Below are 19543 nucleotides of genomic sequence, written 5' to 3' on the forward strand. Positions count from 1 at the left end.
TGAAGGACGTGTATCGTGAGACTTTTTCAAAAGCCGCCACGCAGCTGCGCAGAACTTTCATCAGTGAATGCAGGATGGCAGCAGTTTCTTCCAAACGCTTGGCTCCGGTAAGAGTACTGTCACCCTCACTGTATATGGCCGCTAGGATATGGCACGTGATGATCTAGGCCGAGCCCGGGAAGGTATGATGCTGACATTTAGCATGTTTCCAGGCACTTAGGTTCCGGGCCTTTGATTTCTGATTATGTTGCATGGTGCCCTGCAGTATGCGAGACCTCGATGCGGGCACAGCGGAAAACCGAAAGGTGGAGGCTAGACTCCCAGCCCGGACAAGACAACCAAGGATATGTAGCTTCTAGGCGTGAGTTGAAGTAGTCATCATATGCTGCTCGCACAAGGACGTACAAATATCGAATATCAAGTTGATTCCAACTCCTCAGTGGCTTCCAGTTCCTTTAATCCGTACGGAGTACTAAGTCTAGAGGCATTTGCATCGGTGGCTGATCTACGTCATTCGCCAAGGCGCTACCCCACATGGCCGCAATGTGGAATGACTGCACCTCGGCCCAGTTGCCGTGCTTCAATGGGGACGCGTCTGGGAGAGACGCGTCAAACTTAATCCACTAATTCCAAGTCGCATCCCACTGCTCAGTACTGACACTGTAGCATTATTGTTGTTTACTGATTGCATGTACCCATTGACATAATGCATTATGCCACAACAGGAGTCCCCAGGTATGTATGGAAACAATCTGTGTTTGATATCTCGCTAAATGACGCCTCCCAGAATCCGCCGAGCAACCGCTTCAGGGCGTGGTGTTGTGCTTCACCTCAATTGGACCAGAAGACCGGGTCAGTACCGAAGCAAGATCGTTGCGTTATGTCGCTGACGACAAGTCAAGACTCGATATGCCGATATCGCTATCAAGATGGGAGCCGAGCACAAGCTCGACTTGACTTCAGATACATCCCACCTAATCGTCGGTAGCACAGACACCCTCAAGTACCAGTATGTCGCCAGAGAAAGAGAAGATATAAAGGTCTTGCTTCCCGAGTGGATTGAGGCTGTGCGAGAACAGTGGATCAACGATCTTCCTTCGGACCTGGACGCTCTTGCCGTCAAATATCGAGTGCCCACCTTAGCCGGCTTGAAAATATGCATAACCGGATTCGAAGACCTTGTCTTCCGTGCCCAACTACAGAAGAATGTCAAGGAGAACGGTGGTGAATATACCGGTGATCTGACCAAGGACGTCACTCATCTGATCGCCGCGAAGCCCGAGGGAAAGAAGTACGAGTACGGGATGCAGTGGCAGAAAAAGGTTGTAAGCCTGAAATGGTACAAGGACAGCCTTGAGAGGGGCATGCAGCTGGACGAGACTCTCTACCATCCCACACTTCCAGTCACTGAGCAGGGTGTTGGCGCGTGGAATCGAAAACAGCGACCATCTCCGCAACTGGGCAAACGTGCACGGGAAGAGACCATTGGTGCGGAGCCATCTCGGAAACTTCGAAGGACTGCAAGTGTTCGGCTGGGGAGTCAGAATCAGGGCATGTGGTCGGACATTGTTGGTGGTGCTGGTTTCGAGGCTACGACTGATGGCCGTCCGCGGCTGAAGCCTTCTATCTCCATGCCATCACTCCGAAGACTAGACGGACCTGCAACCCCGGCGGAGACCGTTCGAAACGATCAATCCGATGCTCGATCTGATCCTGGCAATACACGCTCTGAAGGGTTCCTGGCTGGCTGTCACTTCATGGTACAATGCCTGGATCAGAAAAAGGTATGCTATGTCCCATGACTATGGTCCCACGCACTCTGCTTACACACCGATAGAATGCACACTTACGAAGAATATTGACCTCACTGGCCGCCACAATCATTGATGAAGACGAAACTCAAAGCATTGTTGAACCTAACAAATTGTTCGTCATATTGCCACACAATGTGGCCGCGGCTGGAGCATTTCCTGTGGGGACCATTCCTGATGGCTTCCAGGTGGTATCTGAACTCTGGTTGGAGAAATGCATGATCGCGAAGTCATTCATAGCCCCTGAAAGCTATCCACTTGGCCAGGTGATCAGAGAACCGCGAACATCGTTGAAAGGTTTGACCATCAATGTCAGCGGTTTTGACGGAATCGAGAATGTGCATATTATTAAGATCGTCACATTGCTCGGTGGCACGTACGTGGAGGCTTTCACTTCGGCAATTTCAGTGCTTATATGCAGAGCCGCATTTGCGAGAAGGGACAAACTTGAGCTGGCGCATCATTGGGGTATTCCTGTGGTGACGGAGGAATGGCTGTGGTCGACGATGAAGGATCATGCCAAAGCAAGCATAAAGGATCATCTTCTGCAACCTCAACGAATGAATACTGACACGACTATCGTGACGAAAGCACCCACGACCGACCATGAGCAGCTCGGGACGATATTTCTACAGAGAAAAGCGAGCGATGGGTCAGCGCGCCGACAAGGACGGCCACAGGCAGCTGATAAGCCAACTAGGACAGGAGCGGTAACAGTTACTCCTACAAGGTCGAGTACGCCCGTCATTGTTCACCAGGAGTCCGCAGATGTTGCAGATGTCCCAGATGTCGCAGATGTCGCAAATGTCGCAAATGTCGCAGATGTTGGAGACGTTGCGGGTGTCGCAGATGGGCGCGAAATGAAGGTATTCTCAGGGCGTACGAGTGCCTCTGGACGAAGTGACACACAGGACGGATCGTACATTGGTGGGAAGTGTCCCCTCCGAGAGCTCCCTCCAACTTCTGCTCGCAGGAACGGTCAGGCTATTGAACATACTAAGGCTCCGATCCGCTCACTCGACGATGCATCTAGCGTGGAAGAGCAGAAGGCAAAGGAAGAGACGCAAGGGGCGGTAGAAGTCGCAGCAAAGCTCATCGACGTTTGTGCGATCAATGGGGCAATCAGGGACATGTTGAGGGGCCGCTCAAACCAGAAAGCGGCCAATGAAAAAGCGAACGATGAACCAAGGAAGAAGCCTAACAGACTGGTCGGCCGAGCCCTCAGCAACCTGTCCAATGCGTCGTCGGCCTCGAATGTGCGACACTCAAGAGCGAGCTCTGTTGGCAGCGTAAACACAGACGGCATCGGCAGCGAGCTTCCGACCAAGCAGTTGGGAGAGAATCAGGAAGGCGAGTCAACATCCGCCGCCGAAAAGAGGAGCTTCAGCCTCAACGGACGAGCTAAGACTCCTCTAGCAGGGCTGAATTCTGCGGCATATGGGATGGGAGATCCTGATTTGGTCGGGCCGGCAGGCTTTCACGCCGAGCAGGAATCAGCGCCTCGCATGACACAACTTGGTTACGAAGACCCCGAAGAGGCAATTCTGTTGCGCGAAAAGCTGGCTGCTTCGAGACGGAAAAGGTCAAAGAACCACGGCGACAGTGAAGCTGAAAATCAAGACGAGGAAGCGAAACCACCGGTGACCAAGCGAAAGACCGCCGACCGCAAGATTCGCGACGACGATCTACTGGCCATCGCGAACACAGGGTGGGGAAGCCGAACGAGGACGAGGCATAAGCAGCGGAGTCCTCCAGGCATCAAAGGTTTTTGAGTAGCGGGTCTCTGTTCACTGGCATCTGTGATAGCCTTTGGTCTAGAAGAATATGAGAAATGTCTACCAAGTATACTCTTTGTGCTAGGATGCATCCTCTGCCAACCAGGACCTGATGCCCTGCTGCCTTTCCTGGCAAGGTTCCAATATTTGAGAGTTCGTCAAAGGCAAATCTCAGCCCAACCTACGGGTACGGAATAGGGTCGATGAGGTTCGATCGGAGACTTGCAGGTATACGGAGTACGAGTTGGCGATGTGAATCAGCATCGAGGTGTGATGGACAGCGCAAGTTGTTTCACCGGTAAATGCCTGTAAAGCTAGGAGGTGCATCTGAGATTAGCGTGCTCTGCGGATCATCGGTGCGGCGGAGTTTCGCAAAGCAAGAAGGATCCAACTAGGACATTGAGGGTGGTGGTACTGGGTGACTGGGTACTCATGGAATTGGATGTGAACTGATTAGTCAGTCTGGGCTCAGTCTTCTGAACAACGGGAACTGAGGCCTCGACCTCGTGTTGGTGGTGGTTGCAGCAGCCACCGGTGACTTCGGACAATGGAACATTGACGCTGGCTGCACATGATGGTTCCTTTACCGATGGGATGAAGTGCTCACCGAGCACTGCTGCAGGCCCCGTGGCCAGAGCCAAGGGAGTGAAGCTCAGTTTCTCGTGCTCCGTACGTAGCTTGAGCTCAGGCGCGTCGAGGAACGAGATCGACGACCGAGAAAGCCACAAGTCAATTGAGTTTGTTTTGACCTGGGGATGCAACGCTTGGGAATGTGATAGATTTCACCGAGCTGACCCGTCACTGGTCGACGCAGGCTGGAAGGCTGGCATTGACCCCGGACGGGATCTGCTGATGCCGTTGTCAACCTGTTGAAGACAAGTTCGGAGTGACAGGAGTGACAGGAGGTCAAATGAAACCTTGTCGTGTCCATCTTGCTTTCGAACATTCTCCCGTTTCGGTCTCGGCTTGGCACCGTCCAGGATCACAGCAGATGATACTCAGTATTTCTTCGCCCGCAGCCTTTCGAACTCGTTGTGGATCATACCAGTACACAATACTACGTGCCTTGTCATCTCATCATCTGCCTTCAGCTACTAACGTCACAGCCTGGCGTGCTCCGGCGACTACGTAGGCGCCTGAGCTTCCCTTTGAACGGCTCGAAGCCTCATCGACCTGCCAGCCAGGTCTAGAGCCACGACGTAATTACCTGTTGCGTGCGCTTGGGCGCCAGGTCACCGAAGCCTTGCGTTTCAGGCTATTCCCTGCCCGTCCGGGTGGCGACGACCTGTCACCGACCCGACCAATCCAACCCCGGATCCCAGATTTCTCAAACTGCCAACGCCTTGTGCTTAATTCACATCCACCCTCGATTAAGCAAAGTGGAAATCGCGCTACGGACTTTGCTCTCCTAGGCTGATCGGTTTTCTGGTCGCCGTCCACGCCTGTCTCACAAGCACAAGCAGAAGACAGGGTTCGTCAGGCTCAGTCGGGCTCAGTGTCACAGACCCGACAGGCCTCCCTCACCAGTGACATCCGCGCAACCCCACCGGCGCCTTGACTCCTGGGACCCCCGGCACGTACTCCGTATCTTGAGCGGCTTCGTCGCTAACTAGTCACCCGAGCGGAAGATCTATTCAAATACATCATGGCAGACCTCGCGCGCGAAGAAGCCGAGCGATACTTCTCTCATCGCGACCATCCCACATCTCATCCCGAAGATCGCGACCGCGACCAGGATTCGATACATTTATCCGACGACGAGGCCGCGCCTGAGCACGACGACTTCTCGGATCCAGGCACAGACGACGAAACCGTAGCCAACATGGCGACCATGACGAGCACGAAAACCACATACCATCTCCCCACACAGACACACTTCGCCAATACGGGCCCCAAGGGCGTCATTGCGGACGCCCAGTCCTATACGCGAGCCAAGCAGTCTACCTTTCGCCAACGGCTGGCCAGCTTCGCCACCAACCTGGCCTCTTCTAACGGAAAATCCACAGCCTCGACCGCCGTCACAGAGAAAAGGGACAACAAACGACGATCCATATTCGGGACGTCCCCATCAAAGTCGACCGCGTCTTCCGCGGACTCTGAAAACATCGCCCTATCCGACGATGACGCCGACTCGGAATTCATGCGGACATGGCGCGCCAACCGACAGCAGGAACTCTCCGCGCAGTCCCAGTCCTCCCAGTCCGCGTACCAGAGAAAACCCAGCCAACGAAGCTGGGGCACGTTCCAGGAAGTCGATGCGAATGGATATCTCGACGCCATCGAGAAGGTCTCGGACGACACGTACGTGTTGGTGATGATCCACGACCCGTCCTCGTCACAGAGCGCCGAGGTCGAGGACGAATTGGGCATGCTCGCGTACAAGCACACCACGACGCGCTTCGTCAAGCTAGATTACGAGGTTGCCGAGATGGAGGCCGTCCAGATCCCAGCCGTCCTGGCATACCGGGCCGGGGAGGTCGTCGCTACAATATCCGGCGCCAAAGCCGAGGGCCTAGAAGGTGTACTGTTACAGTGAGTCACTGACTGACAATGCTTTCGCCGCCCCCTGTCCAAAAGTATGGAACCTGGGCTGACTGACATGCTGCGAAAAGGCATCGCGTCCTTAAGTGATGTGGACGTTGACGTTGACGCTGGCGCTGGCGCCACATGCAGGCGTTGCGCTCGTCCTAATGAGTTGCCGCCTCTCTTTCTCAGTCATGTACATGCATACATACATTGCCACCGCTCCATTGCAGTGGTTTCTCGACACGGACAGTCATGCCATGCATAACACAGAAACTAACAAGCACGTCAAAGCCAGCGCTTTAAATCCTACCAGGCGGGACGTATACTAGTTCCTCCAACGACGGATTTGGGAGGAGCGGACACGGAGACCTTGCACCCGTCAGACCTCAGACCGAGCCAGCCATCCTGGTTACCCCAGACACCGGCAGCTGCCTCGAGCCCAACTCCTCATTTGGAAAGTCTTTGGCGTCATACGTAGCAGCTCCTCAGATCGTCATAAACACCAGTTAGCCATCGCCAGGCGATGAGACGCTGCACAATTTTGAGGATTTCTAGGACCTCAGAGCGTCATAAGCACCCGTTGTCATCGTCAGGCAATGGGACGCTCCACAACTCTGAAAAATTCTAGGGAGAGGAGCCGATCTAGTTGAGAAATCTGGTCACGTCGTGGGTAGGCCCGATGTCCCGTCCGAGTTGTACAGCAAGGACGCAAGGACATAGACTTTGGATATTGGAAATGGACTCGCGTTCACGTTCACGAATCGTTGCTTCGTCATTGCCCTTGGGGCCAGCTCTAACTTGCATTTTCGTGAGCATCCAGCCAGGCACAACTAATCTGGAATCAGAACGTTCAAGGCCGCGTGATGAGATGCACCGAGCCAAGGTCAGGCAACCCATTGTTGCGCTGTCTGTCGCTCGCTCCCGCGGCCTCGACGGCGGCGTAGCCATGAATCCAAGCCTTCCCAGACCGTCTCCATGCGCCTCATTGCGTTAGGAACCCCTTGCGCCCTCTGGAACCCCGCGTTACGTCCGTCAAGATTTTTTGGTATCATCTCGGTGAAAACTGGTAAACATGAAGAAAAGCTCAGGTTCCCCCAGATGACTGATGGTACAATGGATCCAACTCTGTGGAAAGATGCCCATGCCTGTGCCCTGATGCTGTCGCAATTGGTGAGCGCAAGCTCCAGGAGATCCCGGAAGAGTCAGGTCGATAAAAGACGCAACGCCGTAGGAGTCCAGTGAAGAACTGCGATGCAGACCGTAAGGGCCCGCCGTTGTTGTCACGCTTGCTAGTCGCCCCGCCTTTGCTTCACACGTTGGATTCGTCGCGCATGCCACCTCATTTTCACGTCGGTTCTCGTGCTCTAAAGAAGAGCAGGAAAACTCGTCGATGCGTGCCGACTCGAGCATCTGCCGTCTCATGCAGAGGCCGAGATGGCGTTCTTCTCCGTCGTGAAGTCCCAGAGCATCTTGATCAGGTTCTCAGGCAGGGTGTACAAGTCGACGTGGAACTCGCCTTGCTCAGCGTCATTTCGCATCCACGAATCCTCACTTTTGTTGTCATGAACCATCTGGACAACCTGGAGGAGATCGTCTTCGCCGAGCTTTTGCAACCCCTCGGCCAACTTGTCCATGTCGACGACCTTGGAGTCTCCCTTCTTCTTCTTCTGCGTCGACGCCCCTCCACCAATCTCGCTTGTTCTCTTCTTGCCGGCTACGGGTGTATCCGCACCGTTTGCCGCAGCACTTTCGCCTGGGATGGGACCGGAGTTTCGAAGTGCCTCGAGCAGCGCCCCCTTGGGGTTCTTGAACGTGATGATTTGCTTGGTCTCGTAGCGGGAGTTGGCGAAGTTGAGGTCATGGACTAGGGTATGAATCTTGCCAGAGAGGTCTTTCAGCTCGATTTGCAACTCGAATTCACCCCAGCCATCTTCAGAGACGCGGAACGGCGGTTTCTTGAACACTGCGAAGGCGGTCAGGTCAGTAGGTCCTGTCGCGCGGCGTCTGCGGGGCGGGGTCCGGAAAGTTACCTTGTCTGGCCTTGTCGCCGAAGGACTCGTGGAGGATGTATGTGACTGACTCGAAGATGTCTGCGTCAATCTCTTGTTTGGTGTCGGCGTGAAGGAGGACGATTCTGGTAGACCAGTGTCGCAGGGGGAAACCTGCAACACCGCTGTCGGCACCGGGACTGTAGCAACGAAGTCAGAACAAGCGCATGTCGCGTGTAACGAGTCCTTGATCTTCTATGCGCAAGTAGTCACAGCATAGTCACGGCGTTGCCGCGGCGATGGGAAACCGTAAGGTAGGGGTGATGAATGGGTGAGGAGTGGTGGTGGTGTAATGGCACATACATGACCTTCTGGTCGGTTATGATTTTGATGCTGCGCTTCACCTGTAAAACCTGTCAGCCACCGTGTCGCTGAAGCACCGTGTTTGAGACGTACGTCCGGCATGGCGACGACACTGTATGCGGTTGAGCTTTCAAGTTGTAGAAAACCGTGTGGGGTGGAAGACTGGCTCTGGCGCCGTTGACGGGGATGCAGCGGGGATCGAGCGTTTCGTCACGGGAAAGAGGAGGAAAAAGAGCGGGCAGAGAAAGGATAGACAGACGCGACTTCCGCGACGTAGGCGGTTCTGGTGAGTCTACGATGTACTGTCAGAAGTCGTCTGTCTGTTGTACTGAGTAGCCGCACGAGGGATGGGAATGAAGTGAGCGAGGCTGCGACTGACGCGGGCTGGTCTAACCTGAGTAGCCTAGCGTTCTTTAGGCTTGCACTAATTCTCGGTGCATTCTGTCCGTGTCTTGGGTAGAACTCCAATCTCTATCTGGCTAAGTTTGGGTGTTGACACAGGTCCTGGCAGAGTCCAAGGCAAACTTCCGACTGGCTCATCCTTGTTCTTTCATGCTCTGCTCTGCGCTGCCTTGCGTTGCTTCACCTGACTCCGTAGATTCATGCTGGACACCAATTGTCACACATTTCACGCTTGCTGGTTATGCGTCAAAGGATCATGACTTGAACAGAGCCTCATTGTCTTGCTGCGCCTTGATAAAAGCTTCTTTGAAGAGGTTCGCATCTGTAGAGAGATCAGCACTCGTACAATGTTCGCACGGTGAAATTCCACATACTCTCACTGTTTCCAAATCGAATGGCCAGTGTTTGGGCTTCGGGTTCCCCTTCGCTGACATCGGCGGCGACGTTCCACACCCAGCTGCGGTCACTGCCAACGTTGGGGGAGAGCTTCATGTCAGGAGTAACTACATGTATGATCAGCGCTTGCTCGGGTATAGTCTCACCTAGGCAGCAACTTACCGTAGTGGTTGGCGCAAACCTTCAGAGTCTTGTCTCGGCGCATGACCAGTCGTGTCTTGCCATTTTCCTTGTGCTTGAGCAGTCGGACATCGCCAGTGCCGCGCTCCTTCCATTCTCTTGAGTCTCGATCAAACTTGAAGAGTTTGGCCCGCATCTTGAAGACCTGCTCCTCAGATTCCTCGTTGGTCTTGGTGTCGACTCGCTCTGTCAATCGGACGACGGGTTCGAACTCGACGTCCGCTTCTTCCTCGTCGACCTTGTCCTGTTACAGCGACCTCAAGTCAGTTCACATGATCATCGGTTAGAGTATAGTAAATCTTACCTCTTCGTCTTCGTCCTTCTTTTGCGCCTTGGAACTTCCACTGGGTTCGTCTTTAGCGTCATCCGCCTCTTCGGGTTTGCGCTCCTTTTTAGCTCCGCCACCAAACATAGAGAACATAGAGTCCTTCACATTGGAGGCCGCAGCAGATGCGGCGCTGGCCGCGGTGGTGGCGGCATTGGTGGCGGCTTCCGTGTAGGTGGGAGGCTTAGTATCGCTGTCGCCCTTGGCATCAGTTGCAGGGGCTTCAGCCGAGGGGTCACCGAGCGGGTTCTTGACGAGGTTGGTCTCTTGTTCCGCAGGCCTCAGGTCGGCGGAGGCCCCTTGAGTCGCAGAAGGGGTGGGTTTGGCATCGCCTGCATCCGCCATGATGGCCGAGGTCGGGAAGGAGGTTTGATGGAACTAGAGTTGGATGATATGTGTACAACGTCAAACGTGGTGTTAAGTTACCTATGGTCCGTGAGCTGAAACTGAAAGAATTGTTTGTCACGGTGAGGGACAACGCAGGCCATCCCACTAAACTGTCCGCCAAGCCACTGCTCTGCTATGATATCACAGGTGACCGTAATCTCGTCGCCCTTAACAGGCCGTCGCCCAGGCCATCACCCAAGCCCTTGTGAGCGTTCCCATTCTTCTCCGTGTTCCTCTTCTGTTTGCTGCCCAAATCTTCCATCGATATGCTTGGTTCGCAGACATGCCACTGCTAGATCTGCCAGATGACATTCTCTCCATCGTGCTGTCTTACCTGACCCCCGAGGACTACCTCAGGTTCTGTCGGGTGTCAAAGCAAGTGTATGTCAAGTATCGTCAGGACTCGGTATATTGGAGGAATGAGACCTCAGACACATTCCGACTGCCTATAAGTCCCCTGCTCGCTGCAGATGGCCCTCGCTGGTACTGGCTGTACAAACGACTCAAGACCCAAACCCGCCTCTACACATGGGGCCAAGGAGTTAAAGGGAATCTAGGCCTTGGGAGAGCCATCTCGGTCCCTCATCGTCCGCCACCACATGTTCCACAGCGAGTACTTCCGCGAGTCCCTGCTCGGCCACAGCCAGGGATGCTTCCTCCACGACCGACTCCTGCCAGGATACCTCCGCGTCAAATCTTTCATAGAACCTCCTCCAGCTGGCCCACCGAGGCGCACATTCCAGGCGAGATGGGCGTAATTACCGATCTTCAGTGTGGAGGGTGGTCGACGACCATCCTATCTGCCAAGGGAAAGCTATACACCACGGGCTCAATTGATTCAAGGGATGGCAGGACAATAGGTGAAGCATTTGAATCCTTTCAGCAACTCGAATACTTGACGCAGAGCACGTCTGCAATCCGACAGTTTTCTTCCGGACGTTCTCACGTCCTAGCGTTGACCGATCACGGGCAAGTCATCTCTTGGGACAGAATCAATGCGAAAGGGTTGATTGTATACTCGAGAAGCGGGTTGCCCTTCGGAGGCAAGCCGACAAGAGTCGCCGCAGGCTGGGGAGAAAGCTCTGCCTACGCGCCCGATATAGGCATCGTATACTGGACTCCCTTGCAAAACGACCAGACAGATGAAATGGAGGACTCGAAGCCCGTGAATGAAAAGGTGGTTCCGGGAACTGCTCTTCGAGCTACCGAGAAAGGGCACGTCGAAGTCATCAAGCACATCGTTCTCGAAGATTTCATCGTCTATATCACGAACGAGTCCAAGGCGTATGCCTGTTGTATGCGCACAGACAACCCAACCCAGTCCGAACCGTCGCAATCCCCCTTCGAGATGCCAGGATACAGCGCACCAGACCGTGAGCTGAAGGATATCCAGGGCTCGTTCCGGAGGTTCAGCGTCTTCACGGCTGCAGGCGAGGTCTTATCCGGCGATGTCGACTACATCAGACGATGCGCCGACGCGGCTCGAACGTATCCGGAAGCAGTGTCATCGGGCGATTGGTCCACCTTGACCACCTTGCTCGCTTCCAGACCGCAAGATGTTCCTGCCTTGCAGCACACTGGTGTCATTGCATTGGCGTACGGTGACTATCATTACCACGCCCTGCATGCCAACGGCAAGATCACCTCCTACGGCACTGACTCTCAGAGTTGTGGATCACTAGGTCTTTCTGGCCCGGAGAACGGTGGACGTTTCCGCGGTCTCCGTCGCGAAAGAGCGGGCACCCGCAGTGACGCGGAGTTGCTTCCCATCGCGAACACCCGAGGCCGACAAATCTGGTTCGAGCCCGAGAGGAAGGCCTGGCTGCAGTGGATGGAAGACAAGCTCAACGAGCCGCTCCTTGCCGCGAATGGCCAACCAGCTCGCCAAATCTGGGACGTAGACGCCGTCAAACAGGCCGCGTTCAGCGAGTGGGTCGAGCAGGAAGGGAGGCACTGGGAGGAAGGGCCAGTGAGTGGCGTGTTCGCCGAAGGAGAGTCTGCCCACGCCACCAAAACCGACAGAGCAGGCGACTACGCAAACCTGGGATCCTACTTTCCGATTGCGATCGCCGCCGCGGGCTGGCATAGTGGAGCTTTGGTCCTAGTTGACGAGGACAGAGCCCACGCAGTCTGGTCTAAGTGGGTGGCTCGTCGAGAACAAGACCCCGATGACGACAAGATGCGTTCCATGCCCGGTGCGTTTGAAAGTCTCGAACCCGACAAGACGTACATATGGAAGAAGGGCGGGTTTCCGAAAGTGATACTGCCCGATGGATTTGAAATGCCCGGCGAGGGCGAGCCACGACCGTGGAGGGACGGGACACCGACCATGCAGGAGCTGGGGCTGGGGATTTAGCTGTGCGCCGTAACAGCAACGAGATCAGCCCGGTCCATAGGGTTGCGATGGGAGTGATGTTCCGATTGCTGTCCCGGACGACAATCGGGCGGGCATGAGTCCGATTAGCACAACACGGCGCAGCACGGTCAATGATGAGATAGATACAGACATGGTCGGTCAGTCGTACGGCAATCAAGGTTCATTGCTCTCAAATGGTGATGGACTCACACCCTATCCACCATGGCCAGCAGTACCATTGGCAGTTTTTCTTGCCTTAGAGCTCCCGCCCTCCTCTGCGCCACTTCTGGGCAGACGTACCAACATTCTGCATCCAGATACGTACTAGAACGCGGCACGAAGCCGTCACCGAAGTCATTGATACAGTAGCGGCGTACAGGGCAATGTTATGGGCTCCTGTGCCACATGTGGTGTATGTATGTATGGTGCGCGGTGTATCTACATATCTCCATCAGCCTAGCGTTGAAATTGACGGTCCGTAAAGTCCGTATATTATTGCAGTATTCGGAGTACCTGCTACGCGCTCCGCCGGATCAGCTTGATTCGATCAAGAAGCACTTCTCTTGACTAAACGCATGTAGTGAAAGGTGGTGAGACCTATTTCAGATCCACTCTCATGGCCCTGATTCCTGTCCAGTACAATCGGTTCCGGTCCAGACCAAATCCAGGTCGAGCGCGTTGTAGCATATCATTTAATTTAATTTACACGCTACTCGCTCGGTCGCATGAATGCCGACGGCGGCGACTGTATCGTTCTATCCAACTTAAGCATGCCGTAGATGTACAGTGCCCATGTGCAATGCAAACACCGTAGTGGTATCCAAAGAATCTCAGCCGCCCAGTCTACCTAGGATGAATGCGTGGTCGTGGTCCCCCCGGCTCCATAGCCAAGCGACGACGTAGAGCGCCGCCCTCCGATATCAACCTCCCCTTCTCTCTCGACCGGTCGTTCGTGCCATTGCTCTTCGCTTTCGCCTTCCTCCTCCCTCTTCTCCTCCTGGTCGATGAACAAGAAACTCCCGACCACGATCCCCGCCCCAACCCAATAAACCCACCCCTCATAATGCCCCTGCAACAGCATCTCGCCAACCAGAGACAGCGGGATCGTCAGACTCAACCCGACCGTGACCAACAACGGAGATGTCAACACCATCGCGTATGCCCAACAGATATCCGACGCAAAGCTGGCCATGCTGTTGATGATCAAGACGGTCCAGATGCGCCGCGTGGGCGGCAGCGCGAACGGTTCCAGCCCCGTGAAATGCAGGATGGGGAAAAGAGGCGACAGAAAGACGAAGTTGAAAGTGCCGACAAACCCGAAGAACAAGGGCATGTTGATCGATCGCGGCAGGGCCGTCACCGTGGCCTTTTTCAGCATGACGGTGTAGACGCCGTAGAGGATGGCCGAGAGCAAGGCCAGGGCATCGCCCAGCGCGAGTTCCGCCGCTGGTTTGTCGGGGAAGGTGTCTTCTCGCTTAATCAGCCTCACCGTCGCATCTTCTCCGTCCGTCGTCCTTGCCGACAGATCGACCTTGCTGATGAGCAGGATGCCCGCGAAGCTCATCAACACGCCAAACAGTTTGCGCCACGTGAATTTCTCGGTGTGCGTGAGCGCGCCGATCAGGAGCGTCCAGAAGCTTGATGTGGATGTGAGGATCGTGGTGGATGCCACGGTCGTGTACTGCAGGCACGACATGGCGAAGTAGTTGGCGCCGAACCAGAGCATGCAGAATGTGAATGAGAGGCGCGCTGTCGGGATGATGCCCAGGGTTTTGCCTTCTTCTGCCCCGTCGTGTGACCCGAAGTCGGGGTCGCGGTCGCCCACTGTAGAGCTATCACCACTTCGTCGCTTCTGTGTGGCCACTTCGGACTCGATGTCTTCTTCTCCCTGCAGGTCTTCTTGGGGAGTGTCATTGTCCGGTACCGGTCTGTAGCCTTCCTTGCTGACTTTGATTGAGCGTAACACGTTGGAGCGAATGGTGTCGTACAAGTCCCCTCGATCGCGGTGTCTCCTGTATGCAGCCTGCAGAAGGTTGGGGATCATGGCCAGCATGAACGTCGAGGTGTTGAGATACGTGAGGAAGAAGGGTTTGGCATAGGTGCTGTCGGCGAATATGCTCTACGCCTCCAAAGTCAGCCTGCTTGTCCCTTGTTGCGGCGCGCGACAAAGGGGTATCATCCACACACATACACTACCCAGAAAATTGCACATGGTCCAAAGAAAGACAACGCACAGCAGCAGCATCAACCCCAGCGTGTGTCTGGCGACGCCGCCGAGCCATCCTCGAGGAGGCTCTGAGGAGTGCTGAAGCAGCCTCTGCCTTGATTGGCCTCTTGATGTTGAGCCGTGGTCGTCCATCTCGATCCCGGGGCTCGAGGATGGAGGGGAGAAGGAGAGGGTGTCCACCATGTCGGAATGTCCAGGCGCGACATTGCTTTTCTAACAATCTCTGTCACGGGCGCGGCGCTGACGTCGTGAGCCGCGGCCTAAGGAACGGGAATGTCATGCAGGTGTAATAAATATGCGATAGCCAATGCGCCAGGTCCTGTCGTCCCGAACTGCCGGGAATGATAAGGGACCGTTAATTACGGAGTCGAGCCATGCAAGCCACGCATTCGGCAGGACGAAGCGTTGACGGACTGGAGTTTAATTGGGAGTAGGAGATAACCGCGCCAATCGCTTTGGTTGCTTGATGAAATGGTGGGCGCTGTCAGCTGGGTGTCAACTGTATCTCGCGTTCTCACAATGATCGCATTGCTGTCTGAGTATGAATCGAATAGCCTTAGCCTGACAGTCCATTAATCCAAGCTGCTAGGTGTCTTGATCCGGGCCCCTTCGGATGCCCATCCCAACATGCCGCTGTGGAATACCCAGCCCATGCTAGGCGCATCACCCATCACGCTCTACAACTTGATCGTCCACTTCATCCCCAACCTCTGAAAGAACGAGAACAGACTTCCCTTCGGCACATACCCAGCATACCGTGACTGCCACCACGCCGCAAAGGTTCCTAAGCACCAGGCAATGCCAAGTTAGTTACTGTACATCTCTTCCAGTATCGCCACTGTGTAAGCGTTGGAGACGCGCAGAGCAGAGGCAAGGAGTTCAAGGACAAATCTCATCCGCAGAGAAGAGGCAAGGAACGCGCAACGCAACAAAACAGAACACAATGCAACAGAACGCAGTGGAACTTACGAGCAGCCGGCCCTTCTACACCAAACCCCAACGCCTCAACAGCCCAAGGCAACAGCACGGCCAAAATCCCCACGGCAATCAGCGTCGTCCAGACCGGGTGATCCCGCGCGAAGCCCGCCGCCGCGTCGACGGCCTTGACGAACGCATCTTTCAATGGCCCCTTTACTACCATGCCTGTCTGAAGTATCCCAAGCGGCAGCGAAAATCAGCATCCAGCATCCAGCTAATCTTGTGGACATGGGGGGGTGGGGCGCTTGTATCGTGTCGATACCAGAAATGATACAATTCCGCGTGGGTGCTTGCATCGTGTCGATACCAGAAATGATGCTGGGAAAAGAGGCCCTCGCTAACTCCCGTACAGTACCACACTACAAGACGACGTATGTACGTACCTTGATGCCCTCATCCAGATGGGCCAACACGGCCTTGGCCAGCGATTCTGTCCACCCCTCGATGTGCACCACGTCCGCGACCTTGACGCGGAGTTCGTCGTCCGTCTTTTCTGCATCTTGCATCGCTTCCACGATTTTCTGCGCGAGGACCGCCTCCGGGGTGGTGTCGATCAGAGGGTTCTCAGCCTTGTCCGACCAGTTTGTCTCCGCATGGAGGGAGACGTCGTCGTCTTGGCCCCCGTTGAGACATTGCCATATCGTTCTTAGCATGGTGGCGCTGTACGATACTTTGGTTCTTGGGCGTGTGCACTAACTTTGTAGGAATCACTTGAGTGACAGAGGTTGAGAAAGAGCAATGAGGATGAAGCGGGGTGGCAGGCTGCAGAAGTAGTTCTTTGGGAATCGTTTGTTACACAAGACTACTGCACCTTGGCGGGTCTGGTCCAATGGTAAGGCTTCAGGCAGGCTGTGCAGCGACCTGCCGGACGACCGTTCGAAGCGCCTGCGCATGGCCAGACCCGCCTACTCGACAATCTGTCCGGCAAGGACCTGGAAGTTGGGCTCTCAATCGATTGGAGAAAGCTTGCAAGGCTGACCGCCAGACACTGCTCGCCTGATGGCCACCTCGAGGACAGTGCTTCCGTGCCGAATTGTGAGGGCCTACTCCATCTGAACCAACTGTCGCGACTGCCGCAGTGGCGTAGGGTGATAGCCCCAAGCCGCAGCGGGTCGGTCGACCACCCACGGGCCGGTCTGACCCGTGATTGCAGACATGCATCTCTCAAGCGGAGGCTTCGCGTCTGCTCAGCTCCTTATGCTATGTGATCGTGTAGGACGTCTGACCCGGAGCCACCCTGAGGAGATACCTCTTGCTCGAAGCCGTGTCTCTTGCCAAGCGAGAAGGTCAGAATAGGACTATTCCTGGTCTCTCAGACCATTTTGAAGGTACTGCCTGACTCTCGCATAGTTTTCATCGTCGAGAAAAAAGCCACTCGTTGACCTCAGAGAAGAGCTTGGCTTCCTTTACCTCTGTACCTGGCACTTGAGTCGCGGCATAGAGCTGCCACCAGTCAGTATCGGTATGCTAAGTAGCGGGTTGTGAGCTTCGCTTACGGCGTCCCAAACCTTCCAGGCTCGGTCGAGACTCTTTGTCAACGTTCCGCTACCTCGAAGCTGTGCGAACCAGTTGTATTTCCCCTCTTGCTGTTTGATGCTGGCCTTCAAAGCCTCAGTAACCTCTGGCTCCTCGTTGACCGCATCCAGGTAAGTCTTGACAGCGATACCGTTTCCCGACCCGTTGTCGCTGGCAAAGGGCAGTCTGAAACCGATGTTAGCCATGCGAATCGTGAAAGAGAGAGGGCGCTACATACTTCTGAACGAGGGTGATCCAATCTTCGCGGTCGCGATCAACGTCACCATTGAGGAACATACTCGTCAGGATTGTCTCCAAGAGATCTCGAAGAGTAGTGCGAACCGCGGTGATCTTCCAAGCGAATGTCAATAGCTGCCTATCAAGAGGCCCAACAAAGCCCATAGATTTGTGCTGAATCCTACTCAAACACGCAATCTTGGAAATGAGGTTGGTGTTGACCTTCCGATCGTGGTCTTTGTCTGCAGCTCCGTTAGCTATGTCCAGGTACAGCAATCGTTCCACAAACCAGTCTTGGACACCGGGTCTCCAGAGGCGAAGTTGCCAGTGAAGAGCCCCATTCTCAGCATCTCTATGCCGACAATGGTGTATTCTTCATCAGCAACTTCCAGTGCAGCTTCCAAAGCTTTGCCCCAGGTGGTCAAGTTGTGCTGGTCGTCGACGTAGCCGCGAACTTGTAGATACCGAAAGATGGCATTCGCCACCACCTCGTCGGCTGTTCGAAGAGCCGGGTGTTCGACCCTGTCTTTGGTAATGGTCTCTTTGGCGAAGGCCGCATCCTTGAGAGATCGCAGGCAGGGCAGGAACAAGCTAGCGTCCTTCGAATGTTTAGCAACGGTGATTGATGAGCTGGGAAAAGCACTCACCTCGCCTTTGCCGACGACGGATTCAATCTGGGCGCCTCGAACTTTCCATTGGGCCAATTTCTGCTTCATGGCTGGGACATAGCGGATCTCGATGGTCAAATTGCTGGTATCCTGGTTGACCCACGGGGTTACCTTGATAACCCTGGATTGATAGTAGTAGTGCAGAGACTCGGCCAAGATTTTGAGGGCTTCGCTCCGAAAAGGGTTGAGCAACTCAATGACCAGTCTCCTATAAGGCTCCGAGTCCAGCACACCTCCAGGCAGCGACAGCACAATTTCGCCCGAGGTGAGCCAATTTGGTATCTCGGGAGCCAGCATGCCTTTTGACAGGTAGAAGAACAGTTCTTCAGGAAGACGTTGTCCGACAAATTCGTGGACGTCGCCAGGAGCTTCGTCGAAGTGGAGCGGAGCCACCACGCCCGCCTTGTCCATAACAACATGATGCCTGATGGTCATGATGGCTTTTTTGTAGCGATCAGCATACTTGAGATTTTGTACCTGAGGGTTTTCGCGGTGATAATTGCAGAGTTGCATGACACTGTTGCCAAAACCCTTGAGCATGGCAATAGCATCAACGACACCCGTCGATTTTGTAGTAGCCATGGCTTCAAGGATGGGAAATGTAGGCGTAAAGGACGTTCCAAGCAAGATTTGAGCGTCTCGAAGCAAATCTCTGTCGGCTTTCAGGATCCCCTCGCACGTAGCACGGCTGACCAGGCTCAGGGTCGAGTCATTTCGGTTGAAGTCCGTTACCACACGGTCCATGCCAAAGAGGAAGCACTCTGTACTGCCCATGACAGCATCGATGAACTGGTCTTCCAACGCGAGCAGATATGACAACTTTCGCCTTGTTTAGCTTCCACTGCCACTAGTCTTGACCCCCATGGACTCACCTGTGCCGTCGCACTGTACGGCGCAACCATGTATTCCACGCCGTTCTCAGCCAGCAGCTTCTGCAGCCCTCTGGCCGTGGTGTCAACATCGTATGTGGCTTTCCCAAAGTCGGTCACGGTCCGCTTGCTGTCCCCATTGAGATAGGCGTGCCAGGCATCATCCTGCACTCTCCTGCTGGCAGCCAGTTGTGCAGTGCGCAGGTTCTTGTTGACGTAGTCCAAACCGTCGAAGACGAAGATGAGGTTGATGCCGTTTTGGCGCAGAAACGCAATGTCTTCCTCTATCGTTCTCTTGAAGGTGAAGGGTTGTCCGCCGAGGGCGTGCTTGAGAGGCTCTTCGTTGTTCCCATTGAGGCGCAGGTTGAGATAATACGAGGCATCAACGCCAATGACGGCATCCTTCAGCATGTGCAGTTGGCAGTATTCGACATGTTTGCTCGCCCAGACGTCGAACCTCTGGACTATAACCGGGTAAGAAAGAGAAGCAACGGTTGAGGGCTTTGGGCATCCATACCTGACATCCTGAAGGTGCTTGGA

The 19543-nt window shown here is 54.8% G+C and overlaps 9 protein-coding genes across 9 annotated transcripts; 3 read left to right on the plus strand and 6 right to left on the minus strand.

Moving 5' to 3' along the window:
• Positions 1-713: 713 nt before the first annotated feature.
• Positions 714-3583, plus strand: A1O7_08610 (uncharacterized protein; the record flags this gene model as incomplete). The annotated part of the gene is made up of 4 exons (XM_007762601.1): positions 714-735; positions 788-852; positions 903-1784; positions 1838-3583. The coding sequence occupies 4 exons, from the start codon at positions 714-716 to the stop codon at positions 3581-3583; spliced, it is 2715 nt and encodes a 904-aa protein (XP_007760791.1).
• A 1648-nt stretch (positions 3584-5231) lies between these two features.
• A1O7_08611 (uncharacterized protein) lies at positions 5232-6122 on the plus strand (the record flags this gene model as incomplete). The annotated part of the gene is made up of 1 exon (XM_007762602.1): positions 5232-6122. One exon carries the CDS (start codon positions 5232-5234, stop codon positions 6120-6122), a length of 891 nt encoding a protein of 296 aa, XP_007760792.1.
• Positions 6123-7530: 1408 nt separating this feature from the next.
• A1O7_08612 (transcription initiation factor TFIID/TFIIF subunit) lies at positions 7531-8565 on the minus strand (the record flags this gene model as incomplete). Its single annotated transcript, XM_007762603.1, has 4 exons — positions 7531-8075; positions 8143-8300; positions 8464-8504; positions 8557-8565. The coding sequence occupies 4 exons, from the start codon at positions 8563-8565 to the stop codon at positions 7531-7533; spliced, it is 753 nt and encodes a 250-aa protein (XP_007760793.1).
• Positions 8566-9119: 554 nt separating this feature from the next.
• A1O7_08613 (uncharacterized protein) lies at positions 9120-10111 on the minus strand (the record flags this gene model as incomplete). Its single annotated transcript, XM_007762604.1, has 4 exons — positions 9120-9187; positions 9240-9368; positions 9424-9679; positions 9746-10111. The coding sequence occupies 4 exons, from the start codon at positions 10109-10111 to the stop codon at positions 9120-9122; spliced, it is 819 nt and encodes a 272-aa protein (XP_007760794.1).
• Positions 10112-10436: 325 nt separating this feature from the next.
• On the plus strand, positions 10437-12509 carry A1O7_08614 (uncharacterized protein; the record flags this gene model as incomplete). Its single annotated transcript, XM_007762605.1, has 1 exon — positions 10437-12509. The coding sequence occupies one exon, from the start codon at positions 10437-10439 to the stop codon at positions 12507-12509; it is 2073 nt and encodes a 690-aa protein (XP_007760795.1).
• Positions 12510-13356: 847 nt separating this feature from the next.
• Positions 13357-14919, minus strand: A1O7_08615 (uncharacterized protein; the record flags this gene model as incomplete). Its single annotated transcript, XM_007762606.1, has 2 exons — positions 13357-14628; positions 14701-14919. The coding sequence occupies 2 exons, from the start codon at positions 14917-14919 to the stop codon at positions 13357-13359; spliced, it is 1491 nt and encodes a 496-aa protein (XP_007760796.1).
• A 494-nt stretch (positions 14920-15413) lies between these two features.
• On the minus strand, positions 15414-15877 carry A1O7_08616 (uncharacterized protein; the record flags this gene model as incomplete). The annotated part of the gene is made up of 2 exons (XM_007762607.1): positions 15414-15520; positions 15706-15877. The coding sequence occupies 2 exons, from the start codon at positions 15875-15877 to the stop codon at positions 15414-15416; spliced, it is 279 nt and encodes a 92-aa protein (XP_007760797.1).
• Positions 15878-16073: 196 nt separating this feature from the next.
• Positions 16074-16367, minus strand: A1O7_08617 (uncharacterized protein; the record flags this gene model as incomplete). Its single annotated transcript, XM_007762608.1, has 1 exon — positions 16074-16367. One exon carries the CDS (start codon positions 16365-16367, stop codon positions 16074-16076), a length of 294 nt encoding a protein of 97 aa, XP_007760798.1.
• Positions 16368-17067: 700 nt separating this feature from the next.
• A1O7_08618 (uncharacterized protein) lies at positions 17068-19527 on the minus strand (the record flags this gene model as incomplete). The annotated part of the gene is made up of 7 exons (XM_007762609.1): positions 17068-17157; positions 17211-17415; positions 17468-17708; positions 17756-18065; positions 18114-18953; positions 19007-19467; positions 19521-19527. The coding sequence occupies 7 exons, from the start codon at positions 19525-19527 to the stop codon at positions 17068-17070; spliced, it is 2154 nt and encodes a 717-aa protein (XP_007760799.1).
• Positions 19528-19543: the final 16 nt, after the last annotated feature.

The sequence above is a fragment of the Cladophialophora yegresii genome (genome assembly GCF_000585515.1).
Source record: "Cladophialophora yegresii CBS 114405 chromosome Unknown aczIN-supercont1.6, whole genome shotgun sequence".
NCBI lineage: Eukaryota > Fungi > Ascomycota > Eurotiomycetes > Chaetothyriales > Herpotrichiellaceae > Cladophialophora > Cladophialophora yegresii.